We start from the raw sequence: 22,306 nt of genomic DNA, 5'->3' as shown, positions 1-22,306 counted from the left end.
TCCTCAAGCAAGAATTTAATACAACTGCTTTAAAAAAGATAAGAAAGACAAGAAGGGATAATGTTTTGTTACGCCTCAAGTAAAACTTAACTATCAGATAGTTTACTGTCCTTATTTGTTTATGCGTGCACGCATACATGGGCATTTCAACAAATTCATACACAGATGTGTATATCCCATAGGTAGTCTTGCCCATTTATCTCCCATATTCAGTTACCACATCAAAAGCTGTGTATCCTAATCGTCATCATCTTACCACCATCATCCATCAGTTTTAATATGAGATCGTGCAATCCCAAATCCGTAGGCTGGACCGCACTCGAGCCTCTGCTGTAACACTGACCCTACCTCGATTTCAAATTTGAAACTTTGTTCATCATGATTTTTTCACACTGATTTTGATTTTTTGGCAACACTGCACTAAAATGTTGCTTATCTTGATTACTGAGGTTTTTTTTTTTAGCACCCCCTTAAATTCTGTCCCTAGTCCTAGACTCGGCACTACCATTGCTGCAGTCTTTTCTCCTTTTTGTGTTTACATGCTCGGTAAAGATGTCCATTCTACAACTTCATCTGACGACTCTCATGTCTGCCCCCAAGGCAGAAAAGCACTGTGTGTCCAGTGGTGCCCATCTCCTTTCACCCTAACGTTCTTTACATCTCCAGCCCTTTCAACATAAGCACCCAGAGGCCAAGGAAAACGACTTGCTCTCTTTTGAATTTTCTACCCCTTAAGTCAACACACGCAGTACTCAATGAACGTTTATCAGATGAGACCAGACTGAACAATTTTAGAGCAGAAATTTTCAGAGGGCAGATTTTGATAGAGTGCATGGTGAAACCAATAGTGGCTGGTAAAAATGGGTCACAGTGAGCACTTTAAAAAATGAAATACAACAAAAAGAACAGCAGAGGACACTGCCCATAGCTGGAGTACTATTTGGTAAAATTTCTGTTTCAGATACAGGCATATTATACACAGACAGACTTACATGGATATGCGTAAGTGTGTATGTACCGGTTTGCAACATAAAAAACCTGGGGAATAACCAAAGAAGTGTTTGAAAGACACTGTTCTGAAACAGCAGCAGGATCCCCTGATCTGTCATCTACCGCTCGCCCTGCCACGGCACAGAAAAGGCAGGAGTCCCAAAGTCATCAAAGTCTTTGGAAGTTTCAGAAAGAATCATATTATCAACATGTTCAGAGACCAGTCCTGAATAACTGAGAAACCCTACAGTGGACTCCACTGGAGTGGAATTGCTGCAGAATTTCTTAGGCATTAGCTAAGAAATGAATATTGGCCTCTTATCAAATGAATAACATTTTTCTGGTTGAAAGAACCATTACAAATATATATGAAAAAAATAGGTCCTGGTGAAAAGGATTTCGTGAAAATAAAAATTTTTTTAAAACCAACCGCCTAACTCTCATTTGTACTGTTTAAAAACTCGATCAAGGTATTTAATTGACTTAATGGAATTCACCTTGTATTGGACCCCCATGGAAAAAAATTGGTCTGATTAAAATGTTTTATTCATCAACAAAGAATTTTTTTTAAGCCTCAGGATCAAAATAGTATGCTGAAGTTGCTGGCTTTCGCTTCCTCTCCCCACTAGCAGACTGTCTAAGTGTACATGCCGACCTGCACGATGTAACAAACAAGCCCACTTACTGAGTCTTTACTGTCTGCTAGCACCCACGTGCATCGTCATCACTAGCTCCTCTTGTCTTAATAAACCATCTTCAGGTAACTGAATACTATATACATAAGCTCCTCACAAAGATATATTTTAAGACATAAACAGCTTACTGGAAAACAACAGTGGGCAAAGGGGAAAGAGAAAAGTCGAGAAATAAAAAGACCAAAAAAGCAATAAATAAATATTTATTAGGACCTTGGAGAACTGTGATTAGATATAAACACATACACAAACACATCCACATCGGATTAAAAGCTTATCATCCGGGCAGCTGGCATACTGCTGGATGGCTATCAATAACTAGTATTATGTAAATCGTATGGGAAAAAAAGGTAAAAAGAAAAAGGTGAAAACTTTCCGAAGTTCTGAAGACAGGCTGCTTTAATTTTACTTTTTTCAAAGGGTGTTGCGAAATCTCTTTCCCTGAGCACAGACAATACAGACATATGTCCAAAAGTACAGACCAAGATAAAGTTGCTTTTGGTCTGGTGTTATGAAGAGATTCAATGGAATATGCCTGTGCTTTGAAATAAATCACTTTATTAATTCCTATCTGACCTGCTCCAAAGAAAGGATTTAAGGTGACTTGGGGAAAGAACAAGCACAGAAGAAGGTGAACAAAATGTATCAGAGTCATTAAAGACCAGAGGAAGTTGATATGCTACCATCAGCATTAATACGATCTGATAAAGCACAGAATTGGAATAGAAGCTCCGACAATACACAATGTTACAATTGCGTTATCAAGAGGAAGGCATTATGGTAGCTCCGGGGTCTTGCTTGGAGTTCAGACTTAAAGGGCATTTCTCAGGAGCAGCAGCTTGATATGTTTTGAGGCCGAATGAGAGCAAAATCTTTGACAACAGCTTCCTATGAGTCCTTGGAAATCATTAAATTTCAGGAAAGGTCACATTAACCAGAAGGATACAAAGAAAACTAGACTGTGCCCCAGGGTTGAGCTGTGCCTTAATCTTCCAACGATCCTTTAAAGATGTGGGAACTATGTCCCCCTTTTACAGAGAAAAAGAGAACCCGAGGCCCAGAGAGGTAGTGTGACTTGCCCGTGATGACGAGGGTCACCAGGAGGAAGGGCTGGGATTCAAAGCCTAGTTTCTTCAACTTGGAAGCCCACGCATGGCCTTTCTGCTACAAGGCAAGGCGTTCCTGTTTCACAAAACAGGTCAACATGCTCTTCTCAGCTCTACCCACCTCGTTCTGTTGGGAGTGGGCTGTGGGAACGGAATGAGTGGGCCGTGTCATGTGTTGACACGTGAGAGGTGCTCAGAACAGGGCTCTCGGCACAGGTGAGTCCTACTCGGTGTGACCTGCTGCTGCTGTTGTTCTCAGCTGCCCTGGTCCTCGAGGCCTACAGAACATACGCTTATTCAGGGAAAACTCACAGTCAATCCCCCATCCTGCACACAAGACAGGTCAAATCTGCACATCACAGCCCAACACGGAGGCATGCCAGGTAGACTTGGCGAAGATAAGCTAAATTTTTAATTTTGTTTTTGACTTTGGCTTTGGCTGGAAAAGACCTTCGCTCTGGGTTCAAGTACAAAGCCGACAGAGACGAAGCAACGTTGGAAGATGTTATGCACGAGCTTGAGTTTAAGTGGAAAGCAAATTGCAGCAGAGAAAAGACCGTTCCAGGTTCAGGATAAAGAGATCTGGTGTGTTCCCCTACTTTTCATCCACAAGAAATATGCCAGCTCATTTCTAATGGTTGTAACAGAGGGAATAAAAAGAGAGGAAATCTATATTATTTTCACGACTGGATATACTTCTTTGAAATAAGTTGCATTTTTTTTTTTTTTTTTTTTTTTACTTCTAAACCTCTTCTCAATGCCTTCTTTATAGGAAATGCGCCCAGGGTTAATGCTGAGATTTCAGCCATTCTACCCATTACTTGGTCTTTGATGGTTCTAAAGAGTCAACAAAGAGACAAATGGCACATAGCACACACCCAAGGCAGCCAGGGAAGTTATGTTCTAAGAAGGAAGAACAGACTGACTGCATTCACCTGCCTAGGAATATTAAACTATCCCCCAAAATTCTAAAGTTCCCAGATCTTACAGGTTTTTTTTTTTTTTCTTCTGAAGAGTGAGAATACTAAGAAAACATTAGGAAGGTCTCAGTAGTTGATATACAGTATTTTTTTTGGATCTCGCAAATAGACTTTTTATAACTTTTCTGTGAAAGGAGGGCCTCCCTGGCTCAGATTACTTGGACACTCGTACTGTTTATTCTTCCCTTTTTTGAGCAGTCAGAAGAGATTTCTCTCAGTACTTCAAATAAATAAGATATCCAGCTGAACAAACACCATGCACTCCTGTGGATTACTTTGGCTTCATAAAGAATATTTCACTTTCTTTTTTTTCAAACATGTAAATGATTAAAGAGACCCCATCATATGAAACCCAAGGAAAAAATGTATCAAGTGATGTAGATTCTATACATGGTAGGAGATGGAGAAGCAAAAAGCCCCAGCTGGGGAAAAGGGCATGATCTTTCACAGGGGAAATTAGAATATCACTAAATAAGATATTTTACATATTGTACATCTTAACAGGAGTGGCTTTGTAACGTGAAAACCAAACTGCAGTGTTCAAAATCAATCTCTTTTTTTCCGAAAACAGCAAAATACTAGTTGTTTTTCTTTCTTTCTTAGATTCCTACTTAAAAACAGATCCCAAAACTACAACAACGACAAAAATACAGAGTCTGGAATAAGAATAATATTCTACGTGGGATGTGAAATGATTGGTGAGCCTTATCTACCTTTATGGCTTAAAAAAAAAAAAAAAAGTCCAGGATCTCTGGACAATTTTTGAAACTCAAAATTCAGCAATAGGTGTTTCTTTAGAGAGAAAATTTGGGCCACTCATGAACATGGCCCCCTCTCAATACTTGACTTGAGGAAACACAATCCATACGTTTCTTTATTCTTTTCATGAGACAAAAATGCATAAACAGCCATGTATTTTTTTTTAATGGTTGCATCTGGTACCTCTCAGCCCAGAAAGAGGAAAGACAAGAATGCAGAAAGGATGAAACAGGAGAACAACAAGGCAAAGACACAGGCATCAGTAACGAATGCTATGGCTTAAGGCCAAGAACCAGCAAGACCTATGCATAAATCTGCCACCAGACAGCTTACCGAAAGGCGCACACACACACACACACACACGCACGCACGCACGCACACAAAAGACTAAATAAAACCGAATTTGAAAAGTGTGGTAGGCAGCCTCTGAGCCGCTATGCTCCCATGTTTCCTAGTACTGACACCACTGTGAGATCCTCTCCCTGTGAATGTGGATCACACCCACTGATTTCCTTCTACCAAACAGAATGGACTGAAGTTATGAGATATCCCTTCTGGGGTTTGGTTACACAGGGCTGTGACTCCAAAGAACCGAGAGAGAGGCCCACGGCTAAAAGGCAGAGAGGAAACAAAGTCCTCAGTATTCCAGGCCATAAAGAACTGAACCCTGCCAACAGGCCCACAAGCTTGGAAGTGGGCCCTTCCCCAGCTGAGCCTTGAAACGGCGACAGCTGGGCTGACACCTTGACTGCAACTCACAAGTTGACCCTAAAGCAGAGAGGCCGGGTTCCAGACCCACAGAAACTGGGAGATAAGCAGAAAGGGTGTCACAAAAGGGCACAGGCTGAAATAGCCGCTTATGAGGAAAAGCACTCCGATGTGTTGGATCAGCGTCCGCCCTGATTCGACCCTCTACTGCTTCACTCTCCTTCTCCCGACTCTGGCGAGGCTGGATAGGTCTGCATTTCACAAACCGTATCCCCGCATGCTCCATGCTCACAAGTCAACTGCGATGCAGTAAGAGTTGCTGAAAGTTTGGAACCTGGGATCTGAAAGAGGCACAGAAGAATTCTGCAGCTGAAACAGTACCTTTGGAATCTTCTAGGCTGGTCATTCCCAAGTGTAAGCCCAACATTTTCAATACTGAGAACAATGGCCAAGGGAGCAATGAAATGGTTTTCCCTGAAGTCGAACGTACTCAACTGAAAGGGCTGCTTTCTGTCCCACCATCATGTCCTGCCTCCAGTTTCTGGCATTTAAATGTCTATTCTTTTACAAAATTATGGAGACAGTCTATGGTGGTGGGTTTGTCTTTCATCCAGAGTTTTCAGAATAAAGCATATGAGCCTGCACTAGTCTCCTTTTTGAAAAATTTCCTTTCAAATTACACTGTAAAATCCAAAACCCATGGGACAACTAATACTTGGTTAAATGACTCATTTTACAGATAACAACAGGGAGGCCCAGAAAGGGGATATGACTTGCTCAGAGACACACAACTGCTTGATTACAGCAAACTCTAAAACTACATTCAGAAAGACAAGATACAAAGATGTAAACCCACGAGCGTGGAGCCTGGCACTTAGAAGGTCCTCAGGGAAGATGAGAATACATCTTCCACTGATGTTCAACGTATTCGTCCATCTCAGTGTAGTAAGAAGGGGAGGGTGTGGATTTCAGCTTCTCAACAATTCGGAACCCCAGATTCGAGTTCTCCTCATTGCCGCTGGAAAAACACTACCTTCCGCCTCACGAGGAAAAATCAACATGTCCGGTGAGTTATAAGAAAATCAACGTTCACAGAAGAAACGTCTCAGAAACATCATCGCAGGGCAACACCAACTCCTGGCATGTGTTTAACCGTGCTGGCCTCCGATATCGAAACTGTGCGGCAGCCAAAAATCGTTGGAAAGAAGTATGAAATTGGAGAAAAGGAAACTGGAGGGGGAGGATCAAAGAAGCCTCCACCAACTTAAAAGTAATAAAAGAGCTAGGAAGAGAGTTAAAAAGAGGCAATGCATTACCCAAGAGCCAGCGGGGACGCAGCAGAAAAGGAAACGAGGAAGATAAAACTAGGGGAATTTCAAATCTTGGTTAAGTGTTCATTAAAAAATTTGTCACACGTATTAAGGCCAGATAGTCATTTCTTTCCCCCTCTCAGGCACTCATTCGGGAACAAAGGCCCAACCAGACTTAAAACACAGAAAGGCAAGGCAGAGAAAAATACAGCCATGAAGAGCCCTGGCCTCACAAAGCCAAACATACTTTCCTCCTCCTCTTTGTTTCCAACAAGAAAGGGGGACTCTTTCCTCAAAGCTAAGGGGTAGTTAAACAGGCCGCCAGGAGGGCTTACATTATGCACTGCGGGTCCAGGCCTGGTCACCATTCCATATGTTGTCCAGCTCTTACTCGGGGTTGTATATGGTTTTTTCATGCCTAATATTCACAGGGAAAATTAGACCTTCTGTGACAGACACGGGGCCGTCATTAGGGGAATGGGCATTTCCAAGCAATGGGAAGTAACACAGCCCCTTCCTTGTGTGAAAAAATGATGATGATAAAAACATGCTTACTGCACATCCAGCCTACTCTGAATGCTATACACTCGTGATCTTCTACTCTCAATACATGTCAACAAGAGCAATGCCAGTGAGTGTTTATTGAACATCTAGCACATTCTGGATGCTACACATTCATGATCCCGTTCAATTCTCAACACGAGCCCATACACACGGATGTTAGCCAGGGTTTGAAACGTGCCCGAGAGTTAGCGTGGGACGGAGCTGGGGTTGGATCTGAGAGCTGCCCGGCTCTAAAGTGTTTCTTTCCCACGCCTTGCTGTTCTCCATACTCACACCACTGGGTGGATCCCTCGTGTCTCCCCTGACCAGGAGTTCGGGGGCGGGGAGCTGGGTTCTGACCCCATAGACCAGCTGTGTGACTCTGGGGGCAGGGGATCCCCCTAGCCTCATCCGTTTCTGTACCTACACATTCTGAACTGCAATCCCCTGCCCACCTCAGAGAGACTCATGAAAAAGAATGGATTCAAGATTGTCATTCATTAAGCACCTAATCGTCTTTCGTTTATTTATTTACAAGTATTTACTGAGCACGTACCTTATGGACCAGGGATACAGCAGTGTGAAGGCAAAAACAGCACTTTCAAGACGGACACTAAACACAAAACTACGGGAGTTGTTTCTCTAAATTGCGTTCCCGTTAAACGTTACGAGGGACAAATTCTGGGGTCCTTCGTTCATTCCCCTGGCACATATAGATGGAGCGTTGTGACACGTCAGACGGTATCACACGATAAGCACTGGCTCTCATGAGAGCACAGAATGGAGGGTCCTGACCAAGTCTTCATCTAAGGAGGCTTCCTTGAAGTGTGATGTTTGCGTTGAGTTTTGAAGGATGAGCAGAAAGTAACTAAGCAGGGAGGGAAAGGTGTGTTCTAGACTGAAGGGCAGTGCACTTCAGCAACCTGGAGAAGGAAGGAGAATGGCACCAGAAGTGGCTTGAGGTAAAGCTGAGTGAGTGGAAGGGGACCAGACAAGGCCAGGTGCCTCCCATTTAATTCTTACTTGCTTTCACAATGACCCTATAACACAGACAGCATTCCCATTAGACAGAGGAGCAAGCTTTATGTACACCTGTTCAATAGGGCCTGCTCAAAAGCCATTATCCTACCCTTTCTCCTTGCCATCAGATCTTGCCTCCCACCCTGGAAACACACAATGCCTAAATGCACTCTTCCAGCCTCCCCTGTACCCAGGATCTGGACGGGTGGCTCAATCCTGGCCAGTGGGAGCTGAGAAGTCTACGAGGGAGGACAGTTTTGAGACAGAATGTTCTCCTCCTTGATAAAGGAGGAAGGCATGCAAAGAGGGGCCTCATCCCTCCCACCCTTACTTCAGAGTTTATCACACAGGATGCAATGGCTGGTGTTGCTGCAGCCATCTTATAATCATGAGGAAAAAGCCAAGACAATCACAGAGGAGCTGCCTAAGTATTAGCTAAAGAAGCCCCTGGCTGCCTAGGGACTTCTGGATATATGAGAAAAACAAACCTCTGATACGCCAACCACTTTTAACTGGGTGTTGAGTCACAGTCCAAAACATCTAAACTGATGATAGAAAATGAGCCTGAGAGAGGGTGAATCATTTCAAAATTATACAACTAAATAAAAGAGGGGAAACCTGAATTTTGAACACATGCCTAATGATTCTAAATGCTATGCTCTTTTTCATCCGACCATATCCCTTAGACTTCAAATTGGGCAAACACTGCAAACCTTAAAGCTCCGGACAGAATTGAGAGGTGACGAATAAAACCAATGCTAATGATAATCCTGGAAAGTAACAAGAATGTTTGAGGCTACGGGGATGTGGCTTCGGCGAGGGGAAGAAGCCACCGTGGAGGCGGCGGGGGGGGGGGGGGGGAGTTGCAGAAAAGCCCACGTGTGGCCCAACCGCAGAGAGGTCCTAGGAGTCTGGTTTTCTAACATATCTGGCCTGGCAAGGACAAGGCAGCCAGAATTCAACCCTCACTCAGGAGTCTCAAAATATTTAGATCAGTGAAGAATATGCTGAAATTTCCACTTTGAAAATTCTATTTCCTCCTCCCCACGCAGAAAAAGGCCCCCGCTTTTCTACTCCAATGTAACAATAAAGATTCAGACAGGGAGTTTTGTCCTTGATAGTATCCAGAGTGTAGTCAGCTGCAGGTATTTAATGGGGAGGGGTGGGGGGGAGTATTTTTCTAAAATACTAATTTAAAGAACAAATCAACATCTATTATCTCCTTCATTATGTTTTAAATTGTACAACTATAAATCACCCCGCAGCGGGTTACTCAAGGGCAGAATTACCGGGCTTGGCTTTCCCGAAGGTTAGAAGAACGACACCGTGTGCTTTTTCTAGCTATAATTTATAACTTTGCAACAGAAGCAGCATTGCAGGCCCATCCATTAGCAGGGTAGCTGCGCATCTGTTAAAACTCAGCACAACGACTGGCTTTGCGCGGCCCCAGGAAACGTAACCCAATCGTTTCAGAAGTTCGACAAACTTGAGCTGTCGTTATTTTTTTTCTTATGTCAAACGATTTGAAAACGCGGTTCCCTAAAACATCTGCTAAGCTCTTGCTACCCTAACACATGATACTCTCTCTACCGTTACCTGCCATCGCAAACATCTGGTTGCACAGAACACGCTAAGAGGCACGTGAGGGGGCTCAGCTTCAAATTTACATACTGACGGCAAAAGGCTGGAGTGGACCTAGGAACTTGAGCTAAGACGTTGTTTACCAGCACTGCAAGTGTCTGCGGGGGAGAAAACGGGGAGAGGGTTCATTTCATGAAGGTGCTTTCAAACATTTTAAAAAGGAGACACAACCACAGGACTGGATCAGTGTGGCAGCGGCGGTGGTATATTTGACAGAGAAAATGAACTTGGACAAGTAGCTGGCAGAGGGTCTGCCAGCTGATATTTCATTTTCTTGAACAAGTTGGCTAAGTTCCCTATGCGTTTTAACTGCAAAATAAGGGGAGTGATTCTAACGTCAAACCTGCTATAAGCAATAAATGAAGACATATATGCTGATACATAAAGCACCACAATGCCTGGCCTTACCTGCCAAGCTGCATCTTACTTGGGTGCATGGCAACAACAGCAAATAGACAGGCCCACCTTTAAAAATCTCCCAGATCACCAGATAATACAGTATGTCTGATTTTGTGAAATAAGCCCCAGAGAGTAATACGTATGTATGAATACACTACGTACGCTAACATACAATATATATTAGTGCATCAATATGCAAAATGTAATTTTAGAGTATTTAAATAAAAAGCAAGCTAGAGAGATGGGAAAATAAGCAAATGACACACATAAGATGGATGTCACTTCATAACTAGAAAGCTTCCAGCAAAGTTTAGTTTCCTTGAAGATGTTACACAAGCAGCTAAGGAACCCTGCGTCATTTTTAAAACAATACTTAAGACAATCCTATTCCCATTTTTATCTATTACTTTAATTTTATTATAAATTGGAGGGAAGAGGGAAAAACGCTTTTCCCTCCGAAACCCCCATATACCTGTCCTGACCTCTGTACCACAAGAGGAAGAAGTGTCAGAGACACGGCTCCACCAGTAGGGGTCACTGTGCTGAGAATTAATCCCTAAGAGTTTCTCATTAGTGACTATTATACTGCAGGCGGGCAAAATGGAAAAATTAATTAATTTCAAAGTGATAATGCATTTACAGCAGCAATTAGAAATGTATAACTGTAAAAGGGCAACATTTAAAAGATTACATTTAATCAAGTTGCACAAGAATATCCAATTGTAAAATTACTGATCTGCCACAATATTCCTTAAAGAGGCACTTAAAATAGCCTGACTCCACGAAGGGTGACCTAATTACTGTAACTAAAATCACCGCAGTCACAGCGAGTCACAGCGAATAAAAAAGGGACGTTTGTATTAGAATACTGCTGTTGAATACTTCAGGGAGTCGGCTACAGTGGAGAAGGCAGGCAGGGCTCCCGGGCACAAGGCTGGCTGTGTGTCTTGTTTCCTTGACCTTGCGTAATGGAATGCACACCCCAGCAACCCTCAGGTCAAAAGGAAAATGCTTTGTCTGAAGTGCAAGGCAGAAAGGGCAAAGATGAAGCACAAACAGAACACTAGCCATTGGGAGACGGGAAACCCTGAATCTATGCTCAGGTTCTCCATGAGCATTTAGGATCCAACTCCTACACGGGGTGGGAATGGGGATGCAACCACGTGGCTTAGGTCCAAAAACATGTTTGCATTAAAATGGCAGAAGTGCGCCCTTCATCCACAAAACAATGTCTTGTCACGATGGAAGCAATGCCAAGCCCTGTATGGAAGGACAGAACATGAGGTTGGATCTGTAGTTCAGTCTGTCCTACCAGTGAAACAGTAGATCCCAGGTCTATACTGGTACAGAGTTCTGTCCCACATACAGAGTCCTACATTTTCGTCAAAGAGAAGTGACTGGCCGTGAGTTTGACAAGTCCAGGGCTCCCGTTCCATCTCTTTACGAACCTCAGTCGTATGGAACTCTGGGGTCTAAGAAACCCCACCAAATACCTAAATGTATAAAGATATGACAGACCGTGAATCCATTACTGTCAATCCTCATGCCAACCTTTATCGCCATTTTGGTTACGAGGGAACAAGCCCAGAAGGGTCAAGTGTCTTGCCCAAGCTCTCCCAATTCCAAGGGTAAGGGCTGGGGCTTGACCATGAGGATCCTAAGCAAGAGAGTCAGTAGGTCCACTGTCCCAGGCAGCAGCTTTCTCACACTTGCCACCACCAGGAAGTCATGTCAAATCCCTTTTCTAACACAGGCTAAGGGTTTACGTCCCCTGCCCTTTTACGGAACATTCCACCACTGCCAATACAACTTAACCAAATCTGGGGGGTCTTTTGGTGACGTCTCCACTTTTCTCCAAACCTTCTCAAGGGTTATCTGCTCATTTCCCCAAACCCCCCTCTCACCCAGGGCCACAGACACCAGTTCTTGTTTTATATGTTGCCCAAGATTGCTCCCAGCGGGCACTTTCCCGCTGCGAGCACTGGGGACCAGGCTGGGGGGTGGCCGAAGCCTCTGTACACTGGCTGGTGAAGGAGGAGGAAAGAGCCGCTTAGGCTGGGCGTCGGGCATCACTGAGACCAGATCCCGGTGTGGTGCGCATTCAGTGGGGAGCTTCTCCTAACTCCCTGTGCTGCCCAGCTGTATGGTGACACTCCCGTCTCAGTTTCCAACTCCACGCTCTTGTTTCCCCGTTGGCCTGAGTCCCGACTAGAGTTACCAGCCAAACAACAATATTCTGTGATCCCAACACGGCTGCCTGCCTGACTTAATTTGCTGGCGCTTTCAGAAATCCTCGTTACGTCCAAGGAGCAGACAATCGAGCCTGACTCGGCTAAACTCGTTCTTGTGTTGTGTTCCTGTTAACTATTAGACAATGATCCCCTCCCCAAGAAACAAAACCATTCACTCCACCTTTTATTTTCCCAGAACTAGTCTTCTTCTTCCTCCCACCTGCCCTTGTGCAGGGTTTTTAAGCCCTGTGGTCCCATCACAGAGTAAGAGTGGCTACCATTTTCCATCAACAAGCCTTCATCCACTGGAGACCACACCCAATGGGGACATGGTTTCACCACCCGCCATCACAGTCCTTGTAGTCACAGCCCCGCCTCAGTTCTTTCCCACCACGTTCCTGTGATTAGAGAAATTCCAGAAGAAGAAAAAGCAAGACTCTGATGTCACATAAAGGAGTTCCTTGGCTCCCACCAATGATCAATCACAAGGGAGAAAATTCAAGAGCCAGAGATTACAAATCACATGCGATGATTGGGCTGTTGGTCTTGAAGGTACAGGGCCAGCAGAAAATGAGAAAGGATGCTGTCCACTCCTCACCCCCTGCATAAACTTGAACAACAACTCATCAATGGTACTGTCAATGGCACTGAAACCAGTCCAGGCCCATATTCTCCCTTATCATCTCTACTGAAGGACCTAACTTAAGACAACGAACGGAAATCATGGTCAAAGATGTCCTCGTGGAGAAGCTACTCTCACGCAATCACGGACAGCCTGCCGATGGGGAAGCTTCAGAATCCTGGGACACACACGCTTTCTCGTTTTCCACCGGCCTTGGCCTTGGAGAACTGCTCTCCAGAGACTCTCCCACTTCTCCTGTTCTTTAAGTATTCACCTCTTGGATTAAGCCTATTTGCTTTGCATAAGAACCATCTGGATGATGAAGATTAAAAAAGCACTTACTTACTTTCTCCTAGGCAGGTCAAAAGATTTTCCTTGCAGTTCTAAAAGCCATCCACAAACATGAAGCTCAATGAGGGTGGGTGGGAAGGGCTGCAGGAGAAGGCAGCAGACTGTATTCAGAGGCTATGGGATCATTTGCCCAGAACATTGGAGGTTAATGACTTGACTTTTGTTATTCCTAAAAGCCAAGGTGTTTCTGAGGATTACGTGGTAGGTTTGGTTAACTGGAATACTGGTGTCCACTAAATAGGAAAACATTTTTTTAAAGGCCTGTGTTTTAGAAAAGTACCATACCAAATATGTGTGTAAAAATGTGCATTCTTCATTCAAATGACTTCCTCCTCAAACTTCTTTCAGGGAAGAAGTTTCCAGATACAGTTGTTATAGGAGCATCAAAAACAGAAAGAACTTCACACTTACCTTTGCGAACATGTCCAAATCTAACCATAGTCGTGTGCTTCACCCAAAAGGACTTACCTTTGGAGAAGTAAAGAATAAAGTGCACCTGTAGCCCAACAAAAGGATTCTCCAGGAAAGGTTTACACCCATTAAAAGAAGAATTTAGAACAACAGATACAGATTCTCAATGGAAACAAAGGAATCACATCTGCTAATAATTCAAAAGGCATGAATCCATGTCATTCACCTACTAACACAAAACACAGTTTTGAAGGACTGTGCTTACTGAAACAAGAAAAATTACATCGAAAGCAAACAAATCATCTCCATGAAGACGTTCAGCCACATATTAACACAATACTGAAAGAGCACATCTTCTCTCTGGCCCTCCAAGACACCTCTAGAGAAACAGATGCAATCTAAAGCCCACTGAAATGTGTCCAAGAGCCCTAATAAGCCTGATGCTGTGATGATCAAAACCAGACTCATCCTCACAAGAGGTGAGAGGCGCAGAAAGCACGTGTGCCTGGGTTTCTCTAGGACCCTTTCCGTAAAGGCGCACTGGAGGTGTCTGCGGCGACGGCGGCAGTTCACTTACCATGGACTTGGTGAAGGGTCTGGCCAAGGTGAAGAGCAGCGTGTACACCCACCAGCCTCGATGCAGGGAGGAGTACATCATGTTCCCGGGGTGCACCGCATTCGACGTGACCCCACGCGGGGACAGGCGGCGGTGGAGTTCGCTGGAGAAGAGGATGTTACAGAGTTTGGACCGGTTGTAAGCCAGCATGGCCCAGTAGTCATTTTTCGATGGAGAAAGGCGGCTAAAGTCTAGTTTTCCAGAGGAATCATTAATATCTGTAAATCTTAAACAAACAAACAAAAAAAAGATATGAAACAGCCAGTCTCTGACTTCTTATATAGTGTTGTGTTTTTATTAGAAATCTGGGAAGAACTATGCAGAGATGATTGAAAACTCAATTGGGCAAACATCGAAACAAAGTCTCCTTAAAAATAGACAATGGGGATTTCACAATATAAACCATCGGGGTCCAAAGGCACACTTAATAAAGGGCCAAACTCATAAATACAGCGGTCTTCACATGCTGAAGTCCCACTCCACCACCCCTGCCTCTAACATGTATTTTTCAAAACCTTCAACAGGAAGTTCAAGGATAATTAAATTAAATGGAAAAACATCTTAAATAAAGGGCTGCTGCTTTTGGAAGCAGAAAGATATCGCATTCCCAACCTTTGACAGGGCTTCCCTGGGTTATTTTAGCCAATGCTTGCGTCCTGTATTATTTTCATTTGAGCATCCAAGTAAATACAGATGAGCCTTGCTGCCTCTAAGACTCTTTTACAGATTAAAAATTAATGATTATAAAGGGGTTATAACCTTGGTGAGGTGCCACCAACAGTCTTATACGTTTAAAAGATAAATGTAAACAAAGCCAAAATAAGTTCTGGCAGAGTCGAATGTTTTTAAGTATATCCATGCCACGGATACACACAAATCAAAGTAAGTAGTTGATGTTTTATAATTGGGTCTGACGGAGTCGTTAAACACCAGCTGTTTGTTTCTTTCGTTCTTATTTTTTTTTTTTTTTAAATAACAACAAAGTAGTGACTTCCCTAAAAAGCAAAAAAAAAAAAAGATAACAGAAGGGATTTTCTAGACGACAGTCTCATCTTCATTAAGGACCCCTTGGAGTTTGCTTCATTAACTCCGGGCATTTGCCCCGAGTAATAAGGGAGCACAACAAGGGCACTGGAGACAACCACTGTGGAAAAGGAAAGCAAAAGGTAAAACGAAAATGATGGAATAATCTGGTTGTTCCTTAAAGGAGCAGTTCAGATGGAGCTATGACCAAGGAGAGAATCCCAGGGGCAGACGAAATTCATGTCTTAACGGAAATTAAATACCCCTTCTCCAGGACTCAGTCAGTGACATCCCATTTCCGGTGTTAAATCAGCTTGCCGAGCCGAAGTCGTCAACAAAGATCATGGCCGGAGACGCTGGCGTGGATAAGGCAGTGAGACTCTAAAAGGAATCACCGCTGCCTGCTTCCAAGTCCCCAGACCACAGGAAGAGCCCAGACTTCCGAGCTTAATCCTCTGAGGCAGTGAAACTTAGCGGGAAATTTGAAAATTTATGGGAGCCTTTTTCTGGTTGTCATAACGACTGCCGGCGGGGGCCGCGGACAGGAGATGTCCTGCCACGCACTCGGAGCCTTGCTCAAGGAAGATGGCCCCACTGGACATTCAGGCAGATGAAAGCCTGTGTGTAATTATCTGAGCCTAGAGCCGAGCTGTGCTTTACACAGACGCACAGTTGTAACAGCCGCTGAATTTCCAGGAGCAGCATGCCACAACCATGTAAATGAGGAATGAGCGCGCTTTGGGATTTTATGGGATTGGGTGGCGGGGAGGTGAGGCTTGACCCGAGGCTGGTGGCATTTGAGGCTGCCATGGCGCACACCTCTTAACAATCCACGTGTGCGAGGATCCCAATGGAGGGCTGGGCTCTCTGATAACTTACCTCCCCTGAAGTCCCGCCCAAGCACTGACATGTTGGAACACATGCTCTTTTGCTTCACATTCATTTTTTTCCTTACATTACAGGTAAGCTAGCACACTGAATTACAACATATGTACGCAGGGAAGTTATATTATTCATATTTCTTAATTTTATTTCAAAACAGTAATAAGGTGTTACAGAAGAGTTGTCACCAAAAAAAAAAAAAAAAAAAAAAAAAATAGGACTGTTGAGTTGAGGATGCAATGATCTAAGGTATGGCCCAGAAGTTCTACCTGCTCTGAGTAGAAAAGAGCATCCAGGATTCAGACAACATCTAACAGGTACGGGACGAAGGTAGCATCCTTCACTCACTCTCCGTTCCGCTTTCATCGGCTTTCTTGGCATCCTTTGTTTAGCCCAATCCAGCTCACGTGTCACTTCTTCCAGGAAGCTCTCCCTAACTAACTCTTCCACTGCTTGCTGTCACAGTGATTTCTGGGGTGGCAGTGAGGGACAGACTGAAAGAAGCCACGCAGGGTAGATGGAAATTAAGTATCCACTTTCCGGGACCTGGTCCATGCTATTCCTGTTGTTCAAGGACCTGCCACCCTGCAACGTTAGCAACAAAGCAAGTCAGGCCACCTTCGTACCTTGTGCCTCTGTCCTTACCATACAGACTGCAAGCTATTTGTTCATTTGCTTCCAACCCTAGACTGTGCGTTCTCGGGAGGTGAGCTCCTTCAATGTTGCCTATGACACACAGTAGGGCCTAAATACGGGACTAGAGAACTGAGGTTTGATCACGGGTTTGGAATTCCAAACTAAGAGCCAAGTTTCCTTTATTACAAAAAGCTTTGTTTTGAGCTTTGCTCAAAAGGCAAATTTTCCCATTCTGTTCAGAGGCTTTATGCCCCTCATGAACATCTGCACGCAGCACTTTCTCATGTTTAGAAGGATTTCCCTGCTTTGGCTTTTAAGGACAATGCAGAAGTATCTCATGCCCTGGGGAACACTGGGTAGACTCAACCCCTAAGAGAAGGTATTCATTCCTAGTCCCCAACCGAGAAACAAGGCGAAAACAACAACAAAATCCACCATGATGAGAAATTAGATGGAACCAGGTTGAAAGCAGGCTTCGAGATGGAGAAAGAGCTACTAAACAGTAGGCCCGCCCTCTGCAGACAGCCCTCCCCCATAAGTAGACCCCTGAGTTCCTGACCTGCTGATCTCCTGAGCAGCACACTCATTTTTAAGGCCTGATTAGCTTGTATTGACAGTCCTCCAGGGAGGAGAGAGGGTGGGCGAGCTTTCTGATTCCTCTGAGCCGGGGCCCGCTTCCTGAAAAATGACCGCGTTCACCTCTCACAGCTCAAGAGACAGCAAAACAAATCTACAAAAGCTGCCTACCCTGTTTTCAAGTTGAAAAATTGACAAAGCTAAACAATAACGTCTTAATAGAGTTATCCTCCTACCAGGACACTCGAATGTTAACATTTGCTCTCTGGACGTTAACATCTGCTGTTTGAGAGGACCTCTATCTTGTATTTCTCTATATACTGCTCCTTTATTTATTTTTTTTTAAACTGAGGATTTTTAAATAACCCAACTAAAATAATTAGGCTGGATTCTATGTAGACAAAAGCTAGTATGTTCAAAGAATAGGACTGAATTTGCATCAGAGGCTGTGTGTGTGTGTGTGTGTGTGTGTGTGTGTGTGTGTGTGCCAACTTGGCACTCAACACAGCTGCAGCCATTTACAGCCCTTCAGCCAGCACTCCACTCTTTTCATTCCATTTTAATTGTTATCTGAAAACTTTTTTCACAGCAAGGAAGTTCTCATTTTCATATGATGGATTTCAATTCACTTGCTCCGGTTCCAGATAAGTAACTAAAATACAGGGAAGACTCGGGGAGGCTAATAAATATTTTGCCTTGGGGCAGTCTGGTATAATATTTTCTGCAAACATCGGACTTCATTTTTCCCCTAACAGGGGGTCCTGACTCCAACGAAGAGATTCCGCCAAGGTTTATGGAGGTAATTAGATATCAACCCTTCCGTTTTACGACATGGCTTAGGGCTCTGGGTCCTTGAGCAGCAAGTGAGTGCTTTCCCAGGACTGCCCGCCCAGTATTCACACTGGCTCTGGGGTGCTACACAAGTGTAATAAACAAACCAGCTTGGGAGAATTAACGTTTTGTAAAAACACCCTTTAATAAGGGCAAGAGGTCATCGGGAAGTAGAAAACCAGTGCCCCGTCGCCAGACAGGAGCGGGCCTGATAACACACACTTCAGGAAGACCTGGTCTGGAAACTACAATGGATCGAATCCAAGACACCAGGGCCCTGCCTTCCGATCCATCTTTTAAATGAAATCAAGATTCAGATCTCCAAGGTAAGTGCGAATTACACTGCAGTTAAGGAGAGAACAAAGACGTCCCATGAAATACTTATTTGAGATCCAGATTTACAAAGGGAAGAAAGCAGCTGACAATTCCACAGAATCTCCCATTAAATACCAGCTCATTTAAACGTATCCCGTGGTGCCCTCCACATCTGGCAAACGACTGGGGCTGGCAGATTTATTTCCGGAGCTCTCTCCCCATCGCCCCCGCAGTAGCCTCCCTCACGCCTGAACAACGCCACTCCACTTTCACGAACCCGGTGTGATTTGCAAAGATAAGGATGTCCCGATTTTGTTACCCCCTAATTACGAGATGTTTCATGTCTTTTAACGCAGGGGAGGATTATTACCGGCATTTTCCTTTCATTTCGGCCGTCATAAATTTCAAATGGTAAAAGTAAATCTATCTGCAGTGTGTCATTTCAACCATAAGCCCCTGTGTTTGGGAGTGATAAAGGGTTCAGACTAACCCTTGGCTGGTCTCTCTCTTCCAAGTCCCAGGGGTTACATTTTATGGAAGCATGATTTAAAAAAATAAGCTTCATTCTGGGTCACTAAAACATTTCAGGACTTAAGACGAAGAAGAGGGAGAAAAAAAACAGGCCCTTGAACATTATTTTTCTCCAGCTACTTTGGTAGGAGTGAAAGCTCCCAACCACACCAGGAAAATCTCCCTCACATGTATTAAGTCTAGCCTCACCCGGCAAGTCCTTTATCTTCTCAGGGTACTTCTCTTTAGACAAAGTTGTTTATCCAACTCTAGAAACAAAACATGCTGAAAATACGAGGAAATTTTCAACTGTCGTCTTAGTCGACTGAATATTCTCCTAATGGTAACAGAAAAGAAGTGCCACCTGATGTTTTAATTGAAATTTTAACCAAAAGAGTCACGGCCAGATTTCTAATATGTTCTAACTACAGTACTTCCCTTTCTACAATTACACAGCTAATGTCTGCATTGGATTCCCTAATTTCTCGTTATAAAACAACTGGATTTCATCTTGCAGTTTTTAGTTGCATTGTTTCTCCTGCTGGAATAACTGCACATTCTTCTTCGTGAGATGGTGAAGTTGGTGAATGACAAAATCAATAAAGGTCAGGAATTCAGATTTAATCAATTATTATTCCATCTCAAAGCAAAATCAATGAGGGATCTGAAGTATAGTTATAAAAACAATCTACCTTGCTGTCGACACTACCCCCAAATAATCACCCACCATCACGCACATACACACAAAAAAAGACCTCGATAAATTCAGTAAGCCAGGTTGAGTACACACTTTCTGGAGCAGGACTAATGAAAATTATTTGCAAAAAGAGAGGCTGGGGGGACCATCAGCTGGTGTGAAGAAGCTGGTCACGTGAACAGAACATCCAATTCTAACCCACCTATGGGACTCCGAGGAAACCACGACGACCCGGGCAGGGGCTGAGCGGCACAAGACGTCCTGGAGGAGCTGGACGAGGTAGAAGTGGCCCAGGTGGTTCACCTGGAAGGTGGTCTCCAGGCCATCTTTCGTGAGGCTCCAGGGGAGAGCGAACACGGCTGCATTACACACAAGCATGTGAAGTGACCTGAAAGAAAACATCCCACGTTGTACAGACAGAAACGCTCTAAAACCAAGGAGGATCCATGCTCCCCCCAGAATAACCCATTCTTCACTATCTTCAGGACTACAGACAGCTGGAAATGGGATGCCCTAGAAGGTCGCATCTGAGACCATTCTGCTCAGGAAGGGCTTGGATTCTAAGTGAGCAATTGTGCTGAGTTGCTGGGGACGAGGGGGTTCCTGGGATGCAGGACTTTCAGTGCCAAAACAGGGACCGTACTGGGCAAACTGGGATAAGTTGGTCACCCAGGTTGGAACACAGGTTCTACCGCCTAGTTGAATCTGTGCTTCCTTAGCTCATTCAGTTCTCAGCTTCATTATCTATAAAATCGAAACAGCCCTTAAAGTAAGACATAAGGAGTAAAGGAGAAAGTGTGCTGTGAAGAAGCCAACACCAGAACCAGCACTTACTAGGTATTAAGTAAAACATATCAAGGTGGAAATGCTCTGTCTAAAGAGATAGGCACAAACTGTTTGGATACGTTCCTTTTAGAAGTCAAGTTAAATCTACATTTTAGAAGTCAGCCTGGGGAGAGTTAAGTGGAGGTCTGTTATATTTTCTCTTTGTTTGCACATATTTAATTTCATAATAAAAAATTTAAAAATAAAAGCCTTTCATGTGAATCAAAATCCTAAATCCTAATCAAGAAATTGTATTTGTAAGAAATCATCCTAAGGTACTAACGAGAACTGTATAAAGAAATATATTCAAGGCTATCCACAGTGTTTGTAATTGCAACGTAACAGCAACACATGAGAAGTAAATTAAATGTACAGTTGGGGAATCATTAAATGAATTGGAATATATGCATATGATAGAATACTATGCAGCCATTAAAATAACAAATCTATTGACCCTGTAAAGCATTCATGTTTAAAAACAATAATATAATATTGTATGATCACACACACACACACATACTCATACAATGCTAATGAAACACAGACAAAAATGTTAACAGTCATTGTCTCTAGGGGTGGATGGAACCCAAAGTGTCTTAAATTGTTTTCTTTCTGAGTTTATTCGTATTTATTTTTTCCATAATTAACATGTGCTGTCTTTATAATAAGAAAAAAATGCCATAAATAAATGCTTTGTAGGAAGAAAAAAAAAAACCGTTTCGGGGATTTAGTTAACACATGAAACGAGAGAAAAAGAGACAGGGTACAGTTTTACAGGACCACTGCTTTAAGAGATAAAAGTTCAGTGTTTTGTCCCAGATTCAAGCAAATCACCAAATCCTCTGAGTTTCTGATTCTTGCTTGTAAAATAAGGGGCTGGAAACTGATGGTGTTCAGATTCCACACCAATGGCATGGAATATGTGATATAGGAAATGAAATATTTCCTATCTTTCATTTTAAAAAACTTAGTGTTCTTTTCATAGAGACTTCTCATAGACCTATTACTATTGCAACAATGTGTTCCATCCTTATGGAAAACTGTAGGTGAAGAATCTTGAGTTTTTAGAAAACAAACACTGGTATGCAATAAAGAAAAGCCTATCTAAAAACTAAAATAATCTGTTATCTAAATAAAGTTTAAAAAAAGGCAAAAATTTGCAATCCTATAAAGAATCCATATTTTCACTACGTAAACAGTGGTTACAAATCAACAAGAAAAACATATTCTGAGTCTAACAGAAATACTGACAATGATATTTTTAAAATTCATAAAACTTGATTGTAAAATAACCAGCACAAGAGGTAACGTGTTCAACTCCACCAGTAGCAAAAGTTAAAATGAGATATTTTCTGCCTATTAAATTAGCAATTTATTTATATTATCATATTTTTATTACCTTGTATAAAGCTGGTAAGACCATATATTCCTACCCCATGGATATTAAGTTGAAAACATTTATCATGAGAGTTAGAAATATCCACATTATTTCACCTAGCAATCCTGTTTCCAAGTAGTGGGTTACACAGGGGGCGGTGCAAAGGGCAGCAGCTCATACCTCTAGGGAGGAATAGTTTATCACTGATAATGTTCAGAACTGCCACTGCATGATGATAATAATAAAAAGCA

The 22,306-nt window shown here is 43.2% G+C and overlaps 1 protein-coding gene across 1 annotated transcript in view; it reads right to left on the bottom strand.

Annotated features, from left to right (window-relative positions):
• WWOX (WW domain containing oxidoreductase) overlaps window positions 1-22,306 on the bottom strand; it is a 980,876-nt gene that overhangs the window by 677,412 nt on the left and 281,158 nt on the right. The window contains exons 7-8 of the mRNA XM_065898642.1: window positions 20,055-20,240; window positions 14,344-14,608 (exon numbers count right to left, since the gene is read on the bottom strand). Coding sequence (XP_065754714.1) covers window positions 14,344-14,608; window positions 20,055-20,240 — 451 coding nt within the window. The remainder of the gene's footprint in view (window positions 1-14,343; window positions 14,609-20,054; window positions 20,241-22,306) is intronic.

This window comes from Phocoena phocoena, chromosome 20, assembly GCF_963924675.1.
Source record: "Phocoena phocoena chromosome 20, mPhoPho1.1, whole genome shotgun sequence".
Lineage (NCBI taxonomy): Eukaryota > Metazoa > Chordata > Mammalia > Artiodactyla > Phocoenidae > Phocoena > Phocoena phocoena.
This window is presented reverse-complemented; position numbering and strand designations above follow the sequence as displayed.